Source organism: Catharus ustulatus, chromosome 12 (genome assembly GCF_009819885.2).
Source record: "Catharus ustulatus isolate bCatUst1 chromosome 12, bCatUst1.pri.v2, whole genome shotgun sequence".
In the NCBI taxonomy this organism is placed as follows: domain Eukaryota; kingdom Metazoa; phylum Chordata; class Aves; order Passeriformes; family Turdidae; genus Catharus; species Catharus ustulatus.
The window spans coordinates 7,110,153-7,132,975 of NC_046232.1; the positions used below are offsets into that span (position 1 = coordinate 7,110,153).

At 37.5% G+C, this 22,823-nt stretch overlaps 1 protein-coding gene across 1 annotated transcript in view; it reads right to left on the bottom strand.

Annotated features, from left to right (window-relative positions):
- Window positions 1-6,788: 6,788 nt before the first annotated feature.
- The window catches only part of MINDY2 (MINDY lysine 48 deubiquitinase 2), a 28,587-nt gene continuing 12,552 nt past the window's right edge, over window positions 6,789-22,823 (bottom strand). The window contains exons 4-9 of the mRNA XM_033071081.2: window positions 21,065-21,223; window positions 20,146-20,248; window positions 19,464-19,606; window positions 11,496-11,669; window positions 10,368-10,541; window positions 6,789-8,996 (exon numbers count right to left, since the gene is read on the bottom strand). Of these exons, the coding sequence (XP_032926972.1) occupies window positions 8,877-8,996; window positions 10,368-10,541; window positions 11,496-11,669; window positions 19,464-19,606; window positions 20,146-20,248; window positions 21,065-21,223 (873 nt within the window). The 3' untranslated portion in view covers window positions 6,789-8,876. The remainder of the gene's footprint in view (window positions 8,997-10,367; window positions 10,542-11,495; window positions 11,670-19,463; window positions 19,607-20,145; window positions 20,249-21,064; window positions 21,224-22,823) is intronic.

Genomic DNA, 22,823 nt, shown 5'->3' on the forward strand with positions numbered 1-22,823 from the left:
TGTCTCCTTCACTGTTACTGAATTGAAAACTTAGAAGCACATTTTGCTCACAGAAGAAAGATTAGAACCAAAAAATAGCAAAACACTCAAGCAAGGCCCAAAGAAATAATTGTAGCTTGCTTTTAGTGTTTTGGCAAAGTTCTGTGGAAGTTTGAAACAGCTGGGGTTTTACACCAGACTACCACCAACTCTGCTTACAGGGCTTGGGACTCCTGCAGCTGCTCACTGACGTGGCCTTGAGCAAAAGGCTGCATCTTGTTCAGCCTTTAGGTTTGGGTGAGCGTGGTAGGGTCTGTGTTAAGCCCAAACAGACATGCCAGGCAGCCAGGCCAGGACTCATTTATCACCCAGCCAGGGTAAGGGTGTAGCTACAACTCTGCTCTTCAGCAAGGAAGAAAAGCAAACGCATCCCATTTGGAAAAGCTGGGTAGTGGATGGTTACCTAAATGAACAGGGGACTCCTAGCAGAACAGAAGAGTTTAGGAAATAGTCCTTGAGTAAGAGCTGGAAATGTTGACTGATCCAGATTGCCTGTGAAAGAAGGATTTAAGTTACAATTTTTAAGACATGAGGCAGTAAGAAGATGCTGATTTCTGCTTGTTGTGTGGAAGAACTGCTAAGCACCTGCAGTGTTCCAGGGGAATTAAGAGCAGAGCAGAGAATGAGTTAAACTAAACTGGTTTTGAGTCTCAGGGAAGATGGAGGAGAGAGAAATGTGCTGTGTAACAGCATTATCTCTAATTAATCCTATATGGATATTCACATCTGACAAATACTTAGGCTTAAACAAAAGAAATGCACTGTCTCTGCAAGCTGTGTCACTTACCTTGATACATTTAATACATCTTATTCAATTCTTAAAAATAGAAGTTGTTCAATTTCCTGAGTTTTGCTGCAGGAGTTTGCATGAGAAAGTGCAAGTTCCCAGTGCATTTTCAAAAGCACTTTTGCATTTGGCTGCAGTCTGTGCTTTATCTGGTGTGACATAAAACAAGTATCTGCTTCAAGATGAATTTATAGTGGCTAATAGATTGAATGAGCAATTTGGAAGTTTGTAACCTTAAAAGACAAAGCTATAGAGAGGTACAAAAATAAAACTTGAGATGTGCTTGGTTCCCTGTAAAAGTCTAGATGTGCATTCCAACAGTTAAAGTTTAATTAAATTAAAAATGCGATTGTGCATGGGTAGCCATTTCACTTAAAACATTAATACAGACTCAGACAGTGGGGAAAAAAACTGATTGAAAACAAATTGCTGAAACCTTTGAATTTATCAAAAGCTTAAGAGCACCAGAAGTCTATCCTTTTCTTTTCCAGAGTGAGTCTTTGTTGGGTTATTTTTTGTTGGGTTTTTTAAGTATATCATCCAACCTTTATTATTAGGAAAGAAGTTAAATATCTAAATGAAATATTTATTTAAGTTTGATCACTTAAATTTATTTACATACAATGAGTTTCAGAAGACTGTTAACCAAAATAAATCTCAGTTGGGTAAAGACCTTGAACTAGAGAGAGGCTGATAACGGGAGACACTTTAAAAGGTAACAGAATTTAACAGCTTTGTGGTACACAAACAAAAAGGGGTATTAAGATACAGAACTGGATTTCTCTGAAAACTATTTGTGTTCAAAATTATTTTAACAATTTACAAGGAAATGTTATTTCCTTATAGTCTTTAAAAACACAATACAATATAAACAATTAAGGCTTTTAAAATGCAAAACATTCAGTAGTTGAACTTGGTAGATGCCATTACAGTGTTGGATAATGGTGTAACACAATGGAAAGTTATTTCATTCACATACATTGTACAAATGATACTGCATGACTAGATTTAATTGTCATGCACCTCTAAAATACAAGTTAAAAAATTTAACTTCTCCCTTCTCTTGGTAAATCCGGTCACTTGTATCAGCTTTATTTTGCATTTTCTTTTAAGACTAGATTTAGAGATCAGGTAAGCATGGGGTGACTAACAGACAAAATTGCTGATTTAACACAGGAATTGCACAATTCTGGTGGCATCTTGAAGAAATTACTAATCTGAAAGTATTTTGGAACTTTTATAAAATATGTCAGGGTTTTGTGTGTGGGCTTTTTTTTAAAAAAAACCAAAACATTTAATTGTAAAAAGACCCAGTCAAGGCAGTTAAGACAACAAATATTTGACTTAGCACTGGAGAACTTGGGGCAACTTCTGTAGGATTCATCTTTGTACATTCCATCAGTCATTTCTTCACTAAGCTCAAATGTAAAAGGTGATTATCATAAGTTGTACAAATAAGGGCTATGCAGCTGTTGACAAGATAAAAGGATAACTGAAAATTATTTTAACAAAACTTCTCTAAGAACTTGGTTTACTGAAAGCTGTAATATAAACCAAAGCTCTGACATTTGACATTAAAGCTCTATCAGGTTACTGTGAGGAAACTGCTGACAGTATTTCTCACTCCCTTATAAAGAATGTGTTGTAAGGAATTAACATAATACTGAGCAAGATGTAACAGATTTAGAATATATTGCTGTGGCACAGGACAAGTACTTGATACTTCTATAGTTCTAAGGACTGCTATCAAAGTTGTGAGGCTCAACCTGTGAACAGTGAGTACACACTGCAAAAACACAGGGAAAAACCATTCACAGGTACTGACCTGTGCATTACACTGACAGCACCCTGCATTAACGGGGGGTGTTTTGGCAAGTACAAAGTGTATCCAAACCAGAACCCTGCTTCTTTCAGCAGTGTCTGGGCTGTAACTCCCTGACCAGTCACACTTCTCAGCATGTGACACCACTAGTGATTTCAAGTGTTACCAAATTACAGGTGACCAAACCCTTGCTACAATAGGTTTGTCTCTTGAAATCATTGTATCTATGGTCACTTTAAGGGGCTCTCTAAAGTTATTTTTGCTTGCCAATCCCTAAGAAAAAACATGGAAGAAATCCAGAAATCCAAGCATACCTGATGTAACCCAAGTATATGGAATGCAAACATGTAATTATTGCAAGTATTCATGATAAAAAATGCAAAATCTGGATTACAAATAGTTTAAAGTCTGCAAGCTTGAAGACACCACCTACTACTATGCTTTTCCTAGCAAAAGAAGGATTTTATTTCCACAGCAGTATTTCCTTCTGTGGTTAATAGAATCAGTGGTAACATCTACCCATGCAATTGGCCAAACTCTCCATACCATTACCTCACAGAGCCCTGGTTTCAAACTTTCAAGGTGAAGGGCTTCACTGAAACTCATCTGTAAACAAAACAAGTAACTAAGATTAACCAGAGCCAGAAACTGGTTTATCCGCAATAACAAAAGCCCTAAAATTTATTGACCTATTGCTGGCCTGATACCAAAATACTAGAGAGAAAATTGTCTGGTTTTGTAGATATTTTGGAGTTCCCAAAACAAGGGATGAGCAAACCCAAGGGTGTTCCCATTACTCAGCTGATTTAAGTTTTTAAAGTGATTTAAGACACACTGGTGTTTTTTCTGATTGGAGTTTTGACCTTTTTCTTGGCATATGCCAGTAAGCAGGAACAAAAGCCATCACAAGGCTTCTGACAAAAATACAAGTTATCACAGCTTTTCTGGAAACACATTCAGAAATCTAAAAATGTTAAACTTAGGTGAAATTTTCAAAACTGCTTAGCATAAATGTAACTTTTCATTTACAGCTAAGGTTTTAACTCAAAAAGCCTATCTAAATTTTCCTAAGGGCTTCCAACAAGCAAAGATAGTATGAACTTCAGGACTGACCAGATATCCTGTTATTTCCTCCAGCTCTGTGATGGAGACCCTCAGTTTGTCTCAGCTAAAGGCTTTGGCTCATGAGACACTCTTAGATCACTCCCCATATGTTTCACAATCGGTATCACTTATGGTGGATGGGACCTAAATTGAAATTGGGTCAGCACTAAAGGAAGTTCAAGAGAGTAATTAAAAAATAATAAAACTTAGCTGAGTTTATGTCCCTGTCCGCCCCCAAGGTCTCTGTCCATTTGGCTGAGTGTCTGACTGTCAAACCACCCCCATTTCATTCACTGTGGGGAGGGCAGCACCAGCACTGCCTCAGCTCTGTCTACACTGATCAGCACTGCCTTTGATTGCAGCAGTGTTGCACTGTTTGTAAGCACTGTTTAGACTGAGCTAGCAAACTTTTCAGTTACTTGGAGTGCTAAAACTTAATCCAAATGATTCCCTAGAATTTCCCAAAAATAATACTAGTTTGTTGCACATTTTTCTGTGCTGTAGAGGCAAACGTGGGATCTTGACTTTCTAATGATAATTAACAGAATATTTGAAGGTTTTAACCTTGAAAAACAAGGAATTGCCCATTTCAGCACATAAAGCTTCTCCATGAGCACAGGTAATCCTACAAACCAGAAAAGGAATGAGGAAGGCAGATTTCAGCAAGTTCTCTAGCGAGAACTCTGAGCTCTGATAGGAGCTGACACAGACCAAAACTGAACAGTAGGCAACTGACATTTAATAAAAATATTTGGAGCTATCAGAAGATCAGCACAGCTAGTCCTAGCTTGAAAGCACAGTGAGAAGGAAGAGCAATGTGTCCAGGGACAGACACTGCCAACCTGCCAGGAAATGAACCTGCTGGGCATTACCTAGGTGAGAAAATGCAGCCACTGCACAGCTATTTGTGTCCAAAATAACAGCAAAATTAAGGACAAAGCCTTAAACACTCTCAAGAGTCCCTCACAGGGACTTTTTATGTTCCAGCCTCTCTTTCTTCCTTAGCATTCTGCTGTGGCACTTCTTCCCCATCAAAGCTGAGCTTAAATGCACTGCTTTACTGCTTTTCTACTGGCCAAGCTCTGAACAAGAGGAAGACTGAAAATCAGACACACTCTGTGCAAATGATGTGGTTTGAGAAGGTGTCACTCACCTCTTCCCATTTTCCCACTCAACACTAACAGTCTGGCTAGTTATACTTAATAAAAATGATGTGCACTCATCAAGATGAAGTGCCAATTTCAGGCTTTGCACGTGACATTTGCTATCTCGACTCAATGAACATTTTTTAAGTTGGATTTTACTTGCTACCAAGGAACATAGCACAGATGGAAAAAAATGGAAGCACTGTACTGTAACCAAAGTACAGCTTGTTAATTTTGCTTTTTTGTAATACGCTTTCTAAGGAGAATTCTGCTCAATTAACGTGCAGTTCCTGAGTCACCTGTTCAGTGCTGCAACCTTTAAAAATCTACTTTTATATACAATAAGCTCTAAATTCAGTATGCTGTATTGAAGGATGTAGTTTGTATAGATTTTCCAATAAGCATCCTAATGCAAAGAGCTGATCTAAACAATGAGCTGACTTTGTTACAGAACCAGTGGAGCAGGAATGAAGAATGGTTCAGTTAAAAATCCATCAGCTTTACCTTTCACTTGAGTATTTCCTGCTGAATGCACAAGAAATTCCATTTCAAGAACTCAAAACTGCCTTTTATTACATACTGGAAAACTTTTTTCAAGAGCTTGTGTACACAAGTTTGAAGAAACATGACAGTAATGTGCAATACCATGTGAGTAAGAGCCTGCCTAGCACTCTGAGGTTCCCAGCAGTCTGTGCTGCCCTGGGAGCCACAGGAGCAGCTCTGCAGAGACACTGAACACATCATTTCTTCTATGGACAACATGGACAGCTAACAAAATGTAGGTTTTGCATTGTGTTTAAGTGAATTTTCAGGAATGCTAATTTCATTTTCTGGTGTTACAACTCTGTTGGATCTGTTTTGTTGGGTTGCAGATTCCATGAGTGTCACAAGAAAACTGGTGGATTTGAGCATTTACAAAGTGCCTTATAGAAAAACATTTATCTCTACGGCAGTGCTCAGGTTTTTGCTAATCTTAAGAATACTTGTATGTAGCTTTTTTATGTTACAACTATAATGCAACAACAAAAAAATCTATTATTCTGTTTTCTGTGCTAGCATTTATCTAGTGGAAAACAAGTTCTACTCTACTTTTCTGGACACTTTCATATATATTATGTAGGTATTTGGAGCATGTGCATGCTAAATTGTTTAAATAGATTTAAAGTATAAATCTATACCCTTTTGCTAGAACATGAGCTGGACAAAGAACAAGGAAAAAAAAAAAGGCAAATGAAGTAAACAGAAGTAGATATTGTCTTCCTGGTACTCCAAGACTATATTGTGCAATATTATTTTCCAAGCTCACTTCATATAGATAAAAGCAATTCTGTTCATGTTTTTTGATCCTCACTTACTGTCAGAGTTACCAACTGTGACAGGTGCTTTTGGAATGGTTACTCCCAGTAGGGCATAAATTAAGCTTCCACATGAATTTCATTTTGGATGTTAGGAAGCTCAACTGTTTATAACTTTTGCCACTAACAAGTTCAACTCATGCAGCCCTGGATTTCAGAAATTCTTTACCTTTTTTCCAAAGCTTCAAGACCTGTAAAGGAAAAAGGATATTAACAGAGGACTGTTTTCATAGCATGCCTTCCATCTCAAATACCCTGAAATCCTTTACTCCTCTATTGAAAGAAACGGAATTATCTGGGAGTTGCAGCTTCATGATGAGCATTGCATTTAACTCTTCTTCCTCTGTGACCAAATGACCATAATTCCTCTAACTACAGTATATTAAGTTTCAGACACATCTGTCTGAAACTGGAAATGTTACATGAATTCTTCTAATACGAGCAAGTATCTTAGGCAAAGAGATAAACTCCATAGCCACAACAGTTAGATTCCTTCCAAAAGTGGCAATACTGTCACTGAAAATAAAAACAAACACTTAGCTTGACATATTTATTTTTCAAGGTCAATAAATAAATGTAAATACACAAATTTGGAAAAATCTTAGTAACAGAATGTTTTTAAACAACATTCTGGCTTAAAGTCTCTGTTATTGACACTACTGGAATAGTTTTTCATCTACTTAAAGTAGCTAAGTCATTATGTTGGTGATCCTCCATCACATTAATTTGTTTGAAGAAGTTAGGCTGCTGCAAAGGAAAAAGAGATCAACCTTTGCTTTGACATAGAAAATTATCTGAACTGCATACATTAAGTATTAAAATTACTTCTCTGGACATGACTTTTCTAGAGAAGATGTTTTTAAATTTATAGTTTACATATTAGAGACCTCCTACTCTTCATTACTTCATCATTATAAAAGGGAAATTGTAACAAGAGTGGAAGAAAAAACAAAAGAAGAAAAGGCATGGAAGAAAAGTGATACAAATTGGCCCTTTAGTTGGTAAAAATACAATCTTCCTTTATCTCATTTTCATTCTAGGTTGGTACAGATGTGTGTGATGACTGGTTGCCATCAGTGCAGCAAGTCTGCTTGAAATAATTGTGAAGTGGCTTTTTACTGATGGGCTTGTGTTAAGACACCCACTTTTATAGACAGACATTCTCCAAACACCTGGAAGCAGGAATGTCACATTCCACCTTAGCTTGCAGGTTTTTCTGTGTGAACACTAAGGCTTAGAGTACAGATACAGAACTTGTCCAGGAGAAACAGCCTTTTTCAAAAGTATCTACAAATTGCTAAATAGAAATTTTTATCAAAAGGTTCAGCAAGAATTAATGGAAGTGGAGGAAGATTTGTGGTTCCCTCAAAATTCATTAAGTGTTCTATTTCTGCATTCTATAAATACTACAAGATGCAACATGTTTATTTGGTTCCCATAAATTAGAAAAATCTGATTTCCAAAAATTCTAAATTAGTGATTTAAAAAACAAAATATTACACTTGGCCACCTTTCAAACCATCTCAGAGAGCAGCTTCACTCCTCTCTCACCCTTTCAGAAGTGTGCTTTTTTAAGAATACATGATTTATAAAACAAACAAAAAAGTGTGTTTTTAACTACAGTACACTTGCTTAAATATACAAGTGGACACGTTAACGTCATGTTCAAGGTACTTCTGGATAAAAGGCAGATAGTTAGTTATTTTAACTCTGCATTCTTATATAGAATAATGATTATTATAGACTTTAGTTTCCTCTCATCATTCATCTATCATATGGAGAGGTCAATAAATAAAAGCTTATCTGGTCCAGTTTACCTACAAGAGAAAAAAATAATAAAAGGAAAAAAAAGTTACCTATAAAATTATTTGTTTAACCCTGATAACATCTGAGTTGCCATACCCAGTTTGTAGTTGCAAGAAAAGCAAACAATATTCATCTTGCTTTTTAATAAATGCCCCATGTTTTTCATGACAATTTCTGTATGCTGCCTAATAACTCACATATTCTTGGGGCAAGAAAGCTGGCCAGGAGATGCAGTGATAGCAATAACAAGTATAAATCTGGGTTCAAAAAAACGAACACACCAGATCCAGAAGCAAAGAAATCTGGACACACTGAGGACGCAATGCCCAGCTGTTACTTGGGCTCTTGTGTCATGGAGACTATACCTAGCCTAAGATATAGTTTCATACTAAGGAAGTAACACAGAACTCTGTTGTGCTCGTGTACAGACTTCAGGAAAAAGCCTTACACCAAATGAATTACCTCTGTTTAGAGTAGAAGGTAAAATAGCTTACTAACTGATGTAATGAGTAATGGATGTCACTATGACACAGGACTTGCCATGACTTGTGTGTTCAGCTACAAGGTGCAGTATTTCTTATGACTAACTCAAAGCACAGCCGCATCCAACTGTGATTTGGAATTCCCTCTTGAGCAGCACGCACTATGACTTTGAAGGAAGTCTGATTGTTACAAAGTCATCCCTCCTCTCTTGGAACATGAACAAAATCCATGGGGTAATCAGGCACAGGCGGCATGTAACAGGTTTGTCTTCCTTTTTACTCCTTGTTTTTGCTTCTGAGGACATGCACTTGACTCCAGACGGAATCCCTGTTCTGTTACAAGAGAACGCAGCTGTTCTTCTCTTTCTCCCTCTCCTTCTCTCGAGGCTCTTTGCGTTTGCGTTCGTTACTCCCGGATTGTCTTGCGCTGGCTGGAGAGGCAGCCCCTTGTACCTGCTGGGAAGGGAGATAACATGGGAAATAAACCCAGCACCACTGCAGATACAGCCTCAACTGTTTGTGTGTGCTCAAGTCCACAAACAAAAAGTTTAAGTATTATGCAAACCAACAGAATTCAGGTAGGGGTTGTTGGTATGCCAACTCCAGGGCCTTCACAAAACTGCATATTTCTTGAAAATGAAGTCAGCTGGAAATATATTTCAAGTTTCATGTGTCCCTTCTGTCATGTCCACATATTCAGATCAGTAGTTTCAATAAAATATGTTTTCAAGCATTTTCTGGCACTTCTGTGTTATTGCACTGGAATTTTTTCCTAGTTTCTCGAAGTACATAATCCACATTTCAGTATTTGCAGAGTTGAAGTGCTGGTGTGGACAGTGAGATAATGGTAAAGCAGCAGCTTTTTGTGACTAGTAACTCTTGAATAACTTGGCAAGGGGGGTGGTATACAAAGGTAACATAAGTTTTGTTAATTCATCATCCATTCCCTCCATTCATAGCTGCAAATGAGCAGGCTCTTAATCCTGTTCAGCAGGTTCTTCAGTTCTTTCTACCTCTGGCAGCCAGCAGTAATGAATCTGTGTTTTAGATAGGTACTGCTGGTTCTATTAAAGCAACAAACAGTGCAAATAACACAATTTTTACTTGTCATAGTTCTTGTTTCGTGCTTAACAACCTTACCAGTTAATGGTTCTGAATTACTTCAGGCCAAAGATGCATGCTTTATATAGATTATTTCTTACATATTTGTAAATAAAAGCAGTTCTGAAAGTTCTCAGTGTTTAAGAACTCTCTAAATCCAAAACACCAACTTAAATATCTCTGGCAGAGAAGATTCAGTTAAATTGCATTTTTGGATAGATGTGCATGAATCACATTTTCAGAAGATTCTGAAATCAGCTGATTATGGGTATGGGATGGAAAGGTGTACTGGGGGAAACTGTGAATTGCCTAATTTGGAATAACAGAATAGATTCACATGACATCACACCTGAAAATGTACAGCAACTAACTTCTGCAAGACAAAATAAAAACAAAGCTTCAACTATTATAAAAAAGTTTAGTCGAATGTTCTTCTGCAAGTAATGTAAAATACTAGCAATACCATCTTTGTAACCTGACACATTAATTCATACCATCACTCCAAATTAAGTATAAATGAAACCTAATTTAGAAGGTTATGCCTGCTTTAAAGTATCTAAATGTTTGCAGTTGCCGTATCTGCCTGCATACTGCAACAATTATAGAATATTCCTGAAGATTCCTCTATTCACCTCAGGCTGAAATATGTACAAGTAGAGATATTTCTATGCAATTATTAATACATTCTAAAATTGATGATCATATCTTGTAGTACTATTTTCTTACCTGGACCTGAGCAGCTGCTTGTTCTTGTTCCTGATAGAACTGAGAAGCTCTCCTGTCCTCCTCTTCCTGGAGTTTCTTTGCTAGTTCTAGATCACTGATTCCTTCTGGGATCTGCTCCCAGTTAATCTCTTGATTCTGCTGCTCTTGTTGTAGAGACAATGCCATCAGATAATCCTAAACAGTAAACTTAGTAATTAATGCTCTTTCACAGAGAAAAAAGTCATAGCAAGTGAATTTTTTGCACATATCATGTGCAGCAACACAGTACCATCACTTTTCTCCCAGCCTTATCTTCAAATGGAGATCAGGAATCTGTTTCAGAACCTGTCCATAACCTCAACTGTAGAAAGGCTGAGAACCTACTTTACATGTCTGCTTTCACAATGCCTAAGCTGCAGCACAGAAAACACAAAAACTAATTTAAAAATTTTGTTTTGAGGTTTAAATTTATAACCTAGACAGCAGCAAATTATCTGTCCAATTTTTATTCTGAGAGGGAGATGCAGTCCTTCAGTTTATTAAGAAGCATCTTACTTATTTTTCCCCAGTATTTAAAAAACATTAATGGTGATCACTATAAACTTTTTCAGAATGAGATTTCCAAGGAACTTTGTCTTGCTCTGCACTTGTGCATTAACTGGTACAACTCAGCCCCACCTCAAACACGACTTCTGCAAACTGTGTCTCATTAAGAGTAACAAACCCCCACCATGACACATCATCTGCTGTGGGGTTTGTCCTACATTCAGCTAAGTGGGCAGCAGAAGGCAAAGTTCAGCTATGACAATCTTAACGAGCTGAAGGGAGTTTGTTATGTAGGAAGAAATTCCAGTCTGCTTCTGTTTACAAAGCAGAGGTGATATTTCACCTGAGTGGGGACTTTGCAGAAGCAGATTCTGAGAGATTAAAATCCCATTTTCCAAACTGCTCAGTTGGTCTTACTTTTCCTTCTTCAAAACCATATTAATACTTTCAAGGGGCACTTTCGTGAACCCCAACCTAAGAACCTAAAGGAGTTTCATAGTCCCACACATGCAGGAGTACACACACATACACATCTGTGGAATTACACAGAAATGTGACTAAAAATCAGTACTAACTTACAATTGAAAGGCAGAAACCCAGTACCTGATCTATTTGATCCTGCTGCCCTCTGTAGACAGTTTCAGGGTCTGATGGAGGCCGCAGGTGGAATTCAGAGTCACAGAAATTCCCATCACCATCCACATTGTGTAAGCTTTCCCACACCACCTTCTCTTCTGTAAGAAAGCCCTGGTCTGTCACCAGCAGGTAAAGCTGACCCTATACAGAAGAACAAGGAAAACTTGTAAAACTAAAAAAAAAACCAAAACCAACTTTTTACAATCTAAGCAGAAATGATAAAAATATTGCATTCCAATAAAACATTAATTTAGAGGTTTTAGCACATTTAATAATTACACAAATCAGCACACAACATTAAACCACCAGATACTAGTATTCACTGATAAATTAACAGCCACACAATTTCTGTATTCCATCTTGCAACTCTTCATTCTTAGTGGAAGTTCATATTGACTAGAAATTAATATAAAACATTAATATATCAAAAATAAATATATATCAAGCTATATACCTTGACAACTCTTCTTTAAGAAGTAGACTTAAAAAGTGGCAACAAGAACTTTAAATCCTAGGAGTAATCACATTAAATTCCAAAGGCAAGGTGTGGAGACAAAGGTGATCTTTCCAAACAATCCAAGAGGCATTACCTCAAAATGGCCACATCTCAGACTTCATGTTTCATAATGAGTTTTGATAGAATTTGAGGTCTGTGTCAATTGAAAGCTCTAAATTTAAGATTCTTGCTATCACTTGTCACCAGTAACTGCTTTTGTTGGCATTTTAGTAATTTTACAGTTCCACAAGGCCAAATTTCTTGATTTCAAAGTCTGAAATTATAAAATGGGCTGGTCTGGAGTGAAGGAGACAATGCTAACAAGTGCAGATACCAAGGCACTGGAAGGATGAAATGTAAGCGTAGGCTGAAGGAGTGGGAGAGGAGCTGAAATCAAAGGGAAATAAGTAGGTCCCAAGTAAATGGAGATGGTGCTGCATGTCTGAGGGACAGCAAAGCAGCACAAAATGACCATTTAAATTTCCATTTAAATAAATCAATTTATTTCATCCTACCTTTTTTATCATGTTTTTAGGATTATACTCCAAATCAAGAATGTTGTTACTGACCACACAGCATATTAAGACTGAAGCTCCCATTAATATTACTGAATGTACCAGATCAAGACACTAAATACAAAACTTGTAGAAGTGGTTTAGCTGTAAAAATCAAGGCAGTTAATTGTCACAGCCACAAAAATTTGGTATTTGTATTCCAGTAGCACAAAAAGAGTTCCCAAAGATCACTGTGCTGAAGTTGGACCAAAGCAAGAGGCAGGTCCAGTTCTAATGATTTTTGAGGCTAAACAGGCAAGAAATGGAAACTCTGCCCATACTCAACCTACAGAACGAGCTCCCTGACTTCTCTGAAGTCATTAAAAAACTCTCTGAGGGAGGTGTTGAAATTCCAACCACATCTCGTCAATCCCACTCTGTTTACAGCCACCCCTCTGGGGCAGGGAGGTCACTTGATGTAACAAAAATATTATTTGAAAACTCACACACAGCAATTATTCCAATATTACCTCATACTATAACATGCACTTATACACAAGGCCAAATAGAGTGGATCAAAAACCCAAACCGAAACCGAACAGGTAACACTACTGTATGCTCAGGCTTTGGAATGGGAGTTAACCAGCACAAGGGGCTTTACAGACATAAATACAAGTGCCAGCAACAAGTCTGATCACATAACATGATCTAAGAAATCATCTGTCCCTTGGAAACCTGCCTAAGAGCTGAATGATACTCCTGACAAATTACCTGAAGAAAATAAAAGGAAGTAATTTCACAGTGTTTCCACTTTGCACAGAATACCTATTTCAGAACATTTTACATATAAGAAGTCTTCAAAAATATGTTAAAAATAAAATCCCAGAATTTTAAAGATAAAATTTATTTGGACTTTTAGGTTTTATTTTGAACAGTACATTGACTCAAACCAAACCTAAAAAAGGGGGTGGGGTGTGTGTCTCAGGTTTTCCTCTATTATGCCATATATTTTTAATTACATCCCATAAACTGTGTAGCTTAGTACTAATGAAATTGTGAAAATATTAGTTTTCCAAACTATTATAAGCTTAATTTTCCACACACAAACATTAAGGTATATCATTGCCTTCATAGAATTAGAATCTAGTATCTAAGGATAGATTAAAGCTAACACTTTGAAATACAGACCCATTTCCAATCTTAAAGTAGTTCATATTCTTACTTTTAAGAATTTCTCAGTTAAACACTGATTGTAAAAATGTCACGTTAGAGTAAATAATAAAAAATGTAACACAGCTCCCTAAAGAAAGGCAGTAAACTGCATTACATCTTACATTACCTGAACACCAACACTGCAATTCCAATACCAACTGCACACCTTAAAACATCCTTTGAACAAAGCTTAGCAAGCCAACAAACACAGGCTCCCTAGTACCTGATAAGAGACAGAGTTCCTGTTCACATTATTGGAATGAAAGAAAAATGGTGTATCACAGATCAGAGATCCAAAGTCATCTTTCCCTTATTTTTAACCAACTTTCTAATCTCTACATCATTAGTATAACTAAATTGAATTCCACAGAAAAATCCAACCAGGACCGTCACAATATTGCTAATATTCAGTGAGCCTTTGGCAATAATTTCAAATACAAAGTAAGAGGAGTTGGCTCTTTTGCTATGAGCTGTAATGCAGCCTCTCATCATGGGTTTGGTTCCTTCTACCAGCAACAAGAAAAGCCAGGCTCTATCTATAGACTGGCTTTGTAGGCACAGTTTTAATGCCAGGCACGTTCTCTTGCCACTGCTAAAGGCACAGTCACATTCAGTGGCACACCCAGACTCCAGCAAGGACAGCCCATGATCCGACAAAAACGCCTTTCTATGTTTTATCTTTTATGTTTTATCCTCTGACCTCCGTGGGGCCTCGGAGCCGGAGCTGCACCAAGCACGGCCAGGCCTGGGGCCCGGAAACAGCCGCCCTTGGCAGGCACTTCCACATCCCGGGCCGGGCTGGCTGTGAGGGACAGGGACACAACCGGAGGGACAGGGACAGAGACACAGCCCCCAGGGACAGCACAGGGACACCCACACGGCCCCAAGGGACAGCACAGGGACACACACACAGGCCCCGAGGGACAGGACTGGGACACACACACACAGGCCAGGGGGACAGCACAGGGACACACACACAGGTCCGAGGGACAGCACAGGGACACACACACAGGTCCGAGGGACAGCACAGGGACACACACACGGCCCCGAGGGACAGGACTGGGTAACACACACAGGTCCGAGGGACAGGACTGGGTAACACACACACACACAGGCCCCAAGGGACAGCACAGGGATACACACACAGCCCCGAGGGACAGCACAGGGACACACACACAGGCCCCAAGGGACAGCACAGGGATACACACACAGCCCCGAGGGACAGGACTGGGTAACACACACAGGCCCGAGGGACAGCACAGGGACACACACACAGCCCCGAGGGACAGGGGGACACACACAGAGCCTCCAGGGACTGGGACATAGCCCCGGCCTGTGCAGCCACTGCGGGTCCCCGGGCACAGCTCACCGGGCTTGCAGCCCACGGAGCTGGGGCAGCTCAGGTAACCAAGGCACACAGAAATGGCTCTCAAATGCCCCTCACCGAGAACAGCTACAGAATGCTTCTACCTCCAGAAAAATCTAACTGGACATCTCTAGAGTATTACCAGCTTATCTCTTAGGTTTGTTTTTAAAGGTAGGGTTTTTAACAAATACCCAATATCATGAGTTAACAGTGCCCCCAAAATATCAGCACATAATAGACAGCAAAAATATTTACTAACCATAGTCAACAGGGACTAAAACAATAAAAGAAAATCCCAAGTACATAACTATTGTAGACACAGTTTTCTTTAACAAAGTTATGACTAATTATCTATCGTAAGAATCAATATTTAGATATTACAGACCAATGCCCAGATTTTATAGTTTCACATATAAAAACCTTGAAATAAAGCTGAGGATAAAGCAAGATTATTCTCCCAAACAGGAATTTCTCAGTCTTCTGATTTGCACAAAAAACCCCCTCTCTGAAATGCACTAATATAGGCTACAGGGGATGTTACTAGACCTTCTTTCCTTGGATAATTTCAAAATCAGATTAAATAATTAAGGTTTTAAAACTACTTGTTCCAATGCCAATTACCAAGTTTCCAGCAAAAAGAAAACCAAACACCTGTCCAATAGCTTCCTACAGTAAAGACAAACATTTTAAGTCTTATGTTTTGAATAGTATGTAATTATTCTCTTGGACTTCTGGATCAGATCCCTTCATTTTCGTGAAGGTGTTGTAAGTTGATGAATGAGTGTTGTTTTAATTTTCTGTAACAGTTAAAACATTCAGATATATTAATATTAAAAAGATTTTTAAAAGAAAGTATGTACTATTGAACTCAGTAACACTCAGCATAAGAACTGCACACTTCTTAAGAAATTAAAAAATAAACATGTTTTTAAGTTATATTCATTGCCTCACTGTGCCAATCTTAAATGCCCAAGGAAAGAGCGCAATTATTGTTATGAAATACACTTTGTATTGGAATAAAAGTATCTGTTGAGTTCTGAAGCAGAAATACAACATTTATAAAGTAGAAAACACACATATTTTAAAATCCAAAAAGGTGTCTTGATACTTTCCAGTAAAGGACACAGGTTCTATTACAAACAAGTCTGGCAAAAATGTTCCAACTGAACTAAGATCTTCTTACCAAACTGATCCCCTCTTTACAGTCCTGTTTTTCCTTGATCTAGGGAATTATCATTTGATGTATTTATTATCTGCATAATGAAAAGCAAAGGTAAAAAAATAAAATCACATTTTTAACTGCTGAAAATTATTACTGTATAATCACATGAGCCAAGACTATTAGTATGCAATTAAATGAACTTTTATACAGGAAGTAGAAAAAATGATTACTTGGGCAAATGGACAAGGTACAGAATCCAAGTCCTTTCACTAAACTATAAGCCTTAAAAAAACCACACTGCACTTTAAAAATATCCCCAATGTACGAGTCCTTGTATCAGCTGCAAATTAAAGCTGCCAAATAAAAGTTTAAGCATTAGCTTAATTAGAACAATAATCGCTCATTACTCAAGCTATAAAAAAAATACATTGATTTTATTACATGGACATAACTTATTAAATGTGTAATTCCCTTTTGATTAACTTTATAGCTGCTTTATTTATACCTTTCCATGTATTAGTTTGGAGGGGAAAGAGAGAAAGGCAGTATTAGAGAAAGAGAAAAAATAATTGCATAATTCTTGCCCTCGAAGTTCTATCCCTCTGTTTTCCTTGGCATATGTTGTGTCTCCATGTTCCCAATGGATGGACTTTTCTCCATAGTCCAGCTACTGCTGACTACTGCTCAAACTGTGAGGAAACCCCATCTGCAGAGTGAGCATTAAACCCAGGAGATGCAAAGAGTGAAGCAGTTGAAAAAAAAACCTCAATTCTGTAGCAACAATGCATTTGGCACTCACAGGAGTACCCTGGAGGTCGAAAAGTTTCTGGATAGCTGCTTTTGGCTAAAAGCCCAAGTTGAGTCTATTTCTGACTTGATACGAAAGACCCCCTAGACATGTAGCTACTGCAAACAGCTGGGTAGGTTAGAAGTAGGCAAAAGAGTAACTGCTGGCCTTTAAGTATCAATTTAAAAATTATCTTCTTGATAAAATAATTATCAATAAAATAATTATTTTACAATGATAATTTTAAAAAGTTTCTTGATATCTCAAATTCTGTCATGTACCACTCAGCAGAAATCCAAATCAAAATGAACACTGTTTACAAGCAATAACCACAGGAACTAAAACATGTAAATACCACGGAAATTAAACACTAACTACAAGGTCACTGCCAATAATGACTGTGAAAAACAAGAATAACAGCCTCTATTTCAAAGCTGAGCATTTCAGAATTCTGAGAATTCTCAAAAAGCAGAAGATTGAAACCACTGTGACTTAGCTGCAGCAAACCTTAAATATACAAACAACACCCTTCTTGAAATATTTTAACTTTTCTTAGGACTCATGTTTAGTTCTTACAGGTAAAAACTCAAAGACAGATTTTTACTCACTGTCTTTACCTGTTCTGCTTTATTAATACTGGCTAAGGATATTTAACTCATTGGAGTGTTGCATTTTAATTCTATAAGGAAAAAGGATCTCAACTGAGAAGTACAAGTTTATAAGTATGAAGCTAATAAATGACAGACAAACACACACCAGGTTCTGGCCTTTAATCTAAATACTGGGCTGCAAAAGACTACAAAGAGCCTAAGTTTTACAAAACTAATCTGTATTTATAATCTACAGGTCAAAGTGATACTCACTGACTGTATTTAATACAAATAATACTTTAGATTTTAAAGTCTTTAATAACAGCACAAAAATGCATTATTTCCAGGAGGATTTATGTATTTTATCTAGAAGACAAAGTAAAGGAAGTACCCTGCAGTTTTAGATACCATTTGTACCCAGAAAGTACAGTTGCACTTTTTTCTTTTTTAAAACCAAACTATGTTGAGGTTGGGGTTTATTCTTCCCTCCCCACTCCATAACAGAAAGCACAAAACAGTGTACAGGCTTGTTTCATGAGCTACCAGCAGCTAATCCAAGAACGACATTTAGAAACGACATTAGAGGGGGAAAACTATACTCAAAATTGTGATTTAAATGAGCTGCATCAGGAAATGTAATATTTGACCATACACAGTTATTTCACAGCTTCTGGTTATTTAAATGGAAGAGGGAGGATAAAGATTCTTTTACTTGCCCTACTGCTTTAAGAGAGTGGTACTGCATACACAGATTTAAAACAGATCTCAGATGTACTCCAGTCAGAAAACCAAATGTGTTACCTGCTTGTAGAGTTTATCTTTTTTTATCAGGACTGTTCAGACCTTTAGCTCAGCTTATGAGTAGTTACTCAAAATGCCAAAGATTAGCATTGACAGTCAAGATTAACAAAGGGAGGAAAAAAGGACTGGTAGTGACAAATGAAAGTGTCATTCACATGATGTATATGACATTATCATTTAATTGCAAAACCAATGGATTCTTAACTTTTTTGCACGTTACACACCTCTTTTTTTGCTTTTATTACCATTATTCATAAGTACAAGTGTACATGAAATTAAAGTCCTATTGTATAACACATCACCAAAACATAATTTTAAGAGTTCTATACAAGGGTGAAAACTCATACACTACCATCCTAGTGAAAGTAAAGTTATCTTAGTATGAAGATGCTCCGTAAATGAACGTAAACTTGCCAAGCCAGATTCTCCATTCCATGGAGGAAGGAGTCCCAGAAGCACTAACCAAGCTGACACTTGCTTTTTGTATCCTGGAATACTCTTTTCACAATTGCTGCCATTTTGCTTCCCCAATACAGATAAATAATTTCAAAAAATTCTCTTCCCTAACAAAGGAAACCAATATTGTAGCATATCTCAACTTCTCCAAACATTTGGGATTTTGCACATGGACCTATTCATCTACTGGCCCAAATGTAATGCAAACTTTTAAATCCTCAGAAACAAGAAATTAAATTAACCTTATAATGCCAACCACAAACTGCAAGAAAATTCAAGCCATGTAAGAAGTGTACATAACTATACATAACCACAAAGAGTTAACACAGGGAGTAAACTGAACATAAAGGGAAAGGCTACAATAAGATTTAAAGTAGTAATGGATCCCAGTGACTAAACCACTAATCAGTAATTCCTAAGTAACATTTGCTACAGACCTTACAGTCACTGTAAGCCATATTTATATACAACATAATAACCTGGAATTTAATTCTATTTTAAAACAGTGAAAAACTGTGACTTGCTTTGAAACACAAAACACAACAATAAAGACAAAAAATGCTGGATGTACCTTGTATTTGGTCATGGTGCTAAAATGGTTGTTCCTGAAGAAAACACAAAGCTCTCCCTCCTGGACAGCTGAAGTCAGCTCACACAGTCCATGGTATGTCAATTGTGTAGCTGTGTTATTTAGGAACTGCTCAGCTACAAACCCTGCAAAAGCAACACATACTGTTAACACACTTGCTAATATAAGACCTGGTAACAATAGCAGTATTTTTCCTATCTCCCCCCCATGTCCTCATATTGCCACAAGCCTTAGGGAACACATTCAGAGAGGGGACAACAAATTCCAAAGTTCTAAAACCACAGCATTGTAAACAAATCTTCCCATGTGCACAAATGCTATATCCAGTTCTAATATTACTCATTTTTCCTTGTTGTAATGGAGTTTATAATTCATATTCTAACTATAGGAGATAATACATAGCTAAGTTGAAATCTGAATGCTGCCACAATAGGGGAAGTTCTTGCCAGCTTCTGAAAAAGTGTATTGAATAGATCAAGAGAATGCATCAGAGAAGTTGAGAAGCCAATCACAGTGCTGTGTGCCTGTCCAGGGAAAGCAGCTCAGCACACAGAATGCAGCTCTTCCCACTTGTATTTCTACTCAGCATGACCCACATGGAAAATATGTAACTTAGATTAGGCAGAGCACATACCTTGATAAAATACAGAAAAACATTACCTACCTTCACTAACCAGTTCACTGTTTTCTGACTGTTTACAAGAAATTATCTTCTCCACCAGCTGATTGTAACTGCAGTTACCAACTGCTTTTACTATGTCAGCAACCTGCAGCAGGAAGGAACAATATGGAGAATTTACCTTTGAAAAGAACAGAACACAACTGCGAGCCAGTGGCAATTATTAATAAGACAGTAAGAATTCAATAAAGAGAGGCTGTTATCCCCTTAAAAAAATCTAGGCCAAAACATTTTAGCCCAGAGTGTTACACATTTTGCTATTTCAGATCTTATTTTAAATCCTTCAGTTAACCCTTAGCACCAAAAGCTAAGGCAGATGGAGAACACGGATGAGTTCGATCAGCTGCGCCAAGGTAAGAGAACAGCAACTCTCACCAACAAGGCATTAGAAGAGAAACTCTTGGGCATTATTGTTCCAGCCAAGTTTCCCCCAAGTAAACAATACTACTTTAGTGTTTAGTAAACAATACAATTAAAAATAAATTACATGTTTGCTAAAGATGCAGTTCTCTCCCACCAGTTCCACTAGCCTCATTTCTCAACAGCAGTGACTAATAAACCAGACCTTAAAAAGGAGAAAAGTAACTTTATATTCCTTCCAAGTGTTCTCTAATAAGCTTTCAAAAATGATGACTGAGACACCATATCTGGGGCAACTTGCTACTTCCCTCAGAAAAACAATTCTCCTTTACAGAGTCATAGAATGCTTTAAAAGAGGTTTGACTACAGACCCAGGCTCTGCAGAAGTCCTGCACTAAAAACACACTCCTCAATTTTTCTGACTAGATTTAAAAAAATCATTACCGTATTCATTATTGACTTGTTAAAATTCAGAAATACCTCCCCTCCCACCAATAACATTCAGAATAACTTTTTTAAAAATAATTGTAAGAGAGTAAGTTACCTGAGGGTCCACTAGCCATCCATGGTACAAGGGGATATCAAGAAGATCAAACACTATGCATTCAGGTGTGTATTCAAATACTCGGACACCTGTGAACTTCACATTGACATCCAGACCCGTCTGCAACTTATGAAGAATTGCCATTGCATCACTCATATTCTGACAACAAAAAGAAAAAAAACAACCAAAGAACAGATGACCCAACAGAGCTTTGTTCACTCGGTGCTTACTCTTGTAACTCTTTATCATTTAGTACTCATCAACTCAACACTTCAAAAAAAAAAAACAGAAAAACCCCACCAACTTAAAAGGGTGGGTAAATTACCTAAACAAATATTTCGTGTTACACATTGTGCCAGAAGATATATGAAATGTAACAATCTCCCTCCAATCACCTTTGTTTCCTTTTTACACCCATAAACTACTTCTAGGCAGTTCTGATTGCTTTAGGTCTATTTCCCAAAGCCACAAGCCAGATGTTTGCAAGAACACTGGGAATCTCCAAGGGAGTTTTCTTGAGGTTTCTTGTCCCCTTTTAAGCCTTCCCTTACAAGTCAGGCTGAAGTACTTGTCACTACATAATGAACAGTAAGATCTACAGAGACCCACTTGCCAACTCTAATTTCAGGGTTGAGTACTTAGAATCAGAACCTTAATGGTTCACCACATTTTTTCTTTAATAAAAAACCATTTACTGTCTTATTTTGGGCATACCTTTATATGGCCTGTAGATTCTACTGCAGAAACAAATAATGAAAGTAGCACTTACTATAGTAGTGATTCCAATGGAATCCTAAGGAGAATTATCAAGTTATGAAGTTCCAATCACAGAAGGGAAATAAAAACCAATTCCTGACATGCAGGAAAAAAAATTTCCACTAAGTGAGAAAAGCCCACAAAAAGCATGGTCAGAAAGTCTGTGCAAAAGATTTGGGGAAACTGAGGCACTTTTTTGTTTGTTGTTTGTTTGGGGTTTTTTGGGTTTTGCAACATTCTGTTGCTTAAGAGGAATTCAGGCTTACAACAGTGAGAAAGTAGCATGACAAAGACCAAAGAAATATAGATCAGACAGGCAATGGAGACAGCAAAGATTCAGAGACTAAAACTGATGGTTAAAGACAGTTGCTTCTGTTGTCTTGTGATCAGAATCTGCACTTGAGCACAGCTGCTACAAATGAGAGTTTTAATGTTTGTAGCCCTTTAACTGCCCTGCTCCGTCAAGTTTCCATGAGCAGGAACAGAACAGTTCCCACTACCTTACTACATGCTCCTTCATCTTAATCACAACTTTGCTTTGTCACAAGGTTTAGAATTTAGCAAGATTTTGAAGTAATTCTCAAGACTGGCTTCAGCTTTTATAATTTTGAAAGCAAACCAAACTACCTTAACAAGTGCATGTCATTTGTAGGGACCAGATATCAAATATAAAAACCTGTCTGAGATGTTTTGCAAGAAATTCTGCCATAATCTTATTCTCTTAAATGAATAAGAAGTCCATAGTAAGTCAGCACTACCCATCCACAAATTCAGACCATCTACAGACAATAGCTGCATTTATTTTGCAATGTTTACTTTGCAAACAAAGCAGGATTATATCAAATGGACCAGAAAACCACAGAAGATTCTCACTATAACTTCAACATAATCACTTCTACTTCAGCTATTTCTGTACCTTCAAAGCAACTGAGAAGATTTCTAGAATGGAAGGCTTCTTTGAAATTACACAGTTTAAAACTTTAGGTATGTGACATTTATGTAG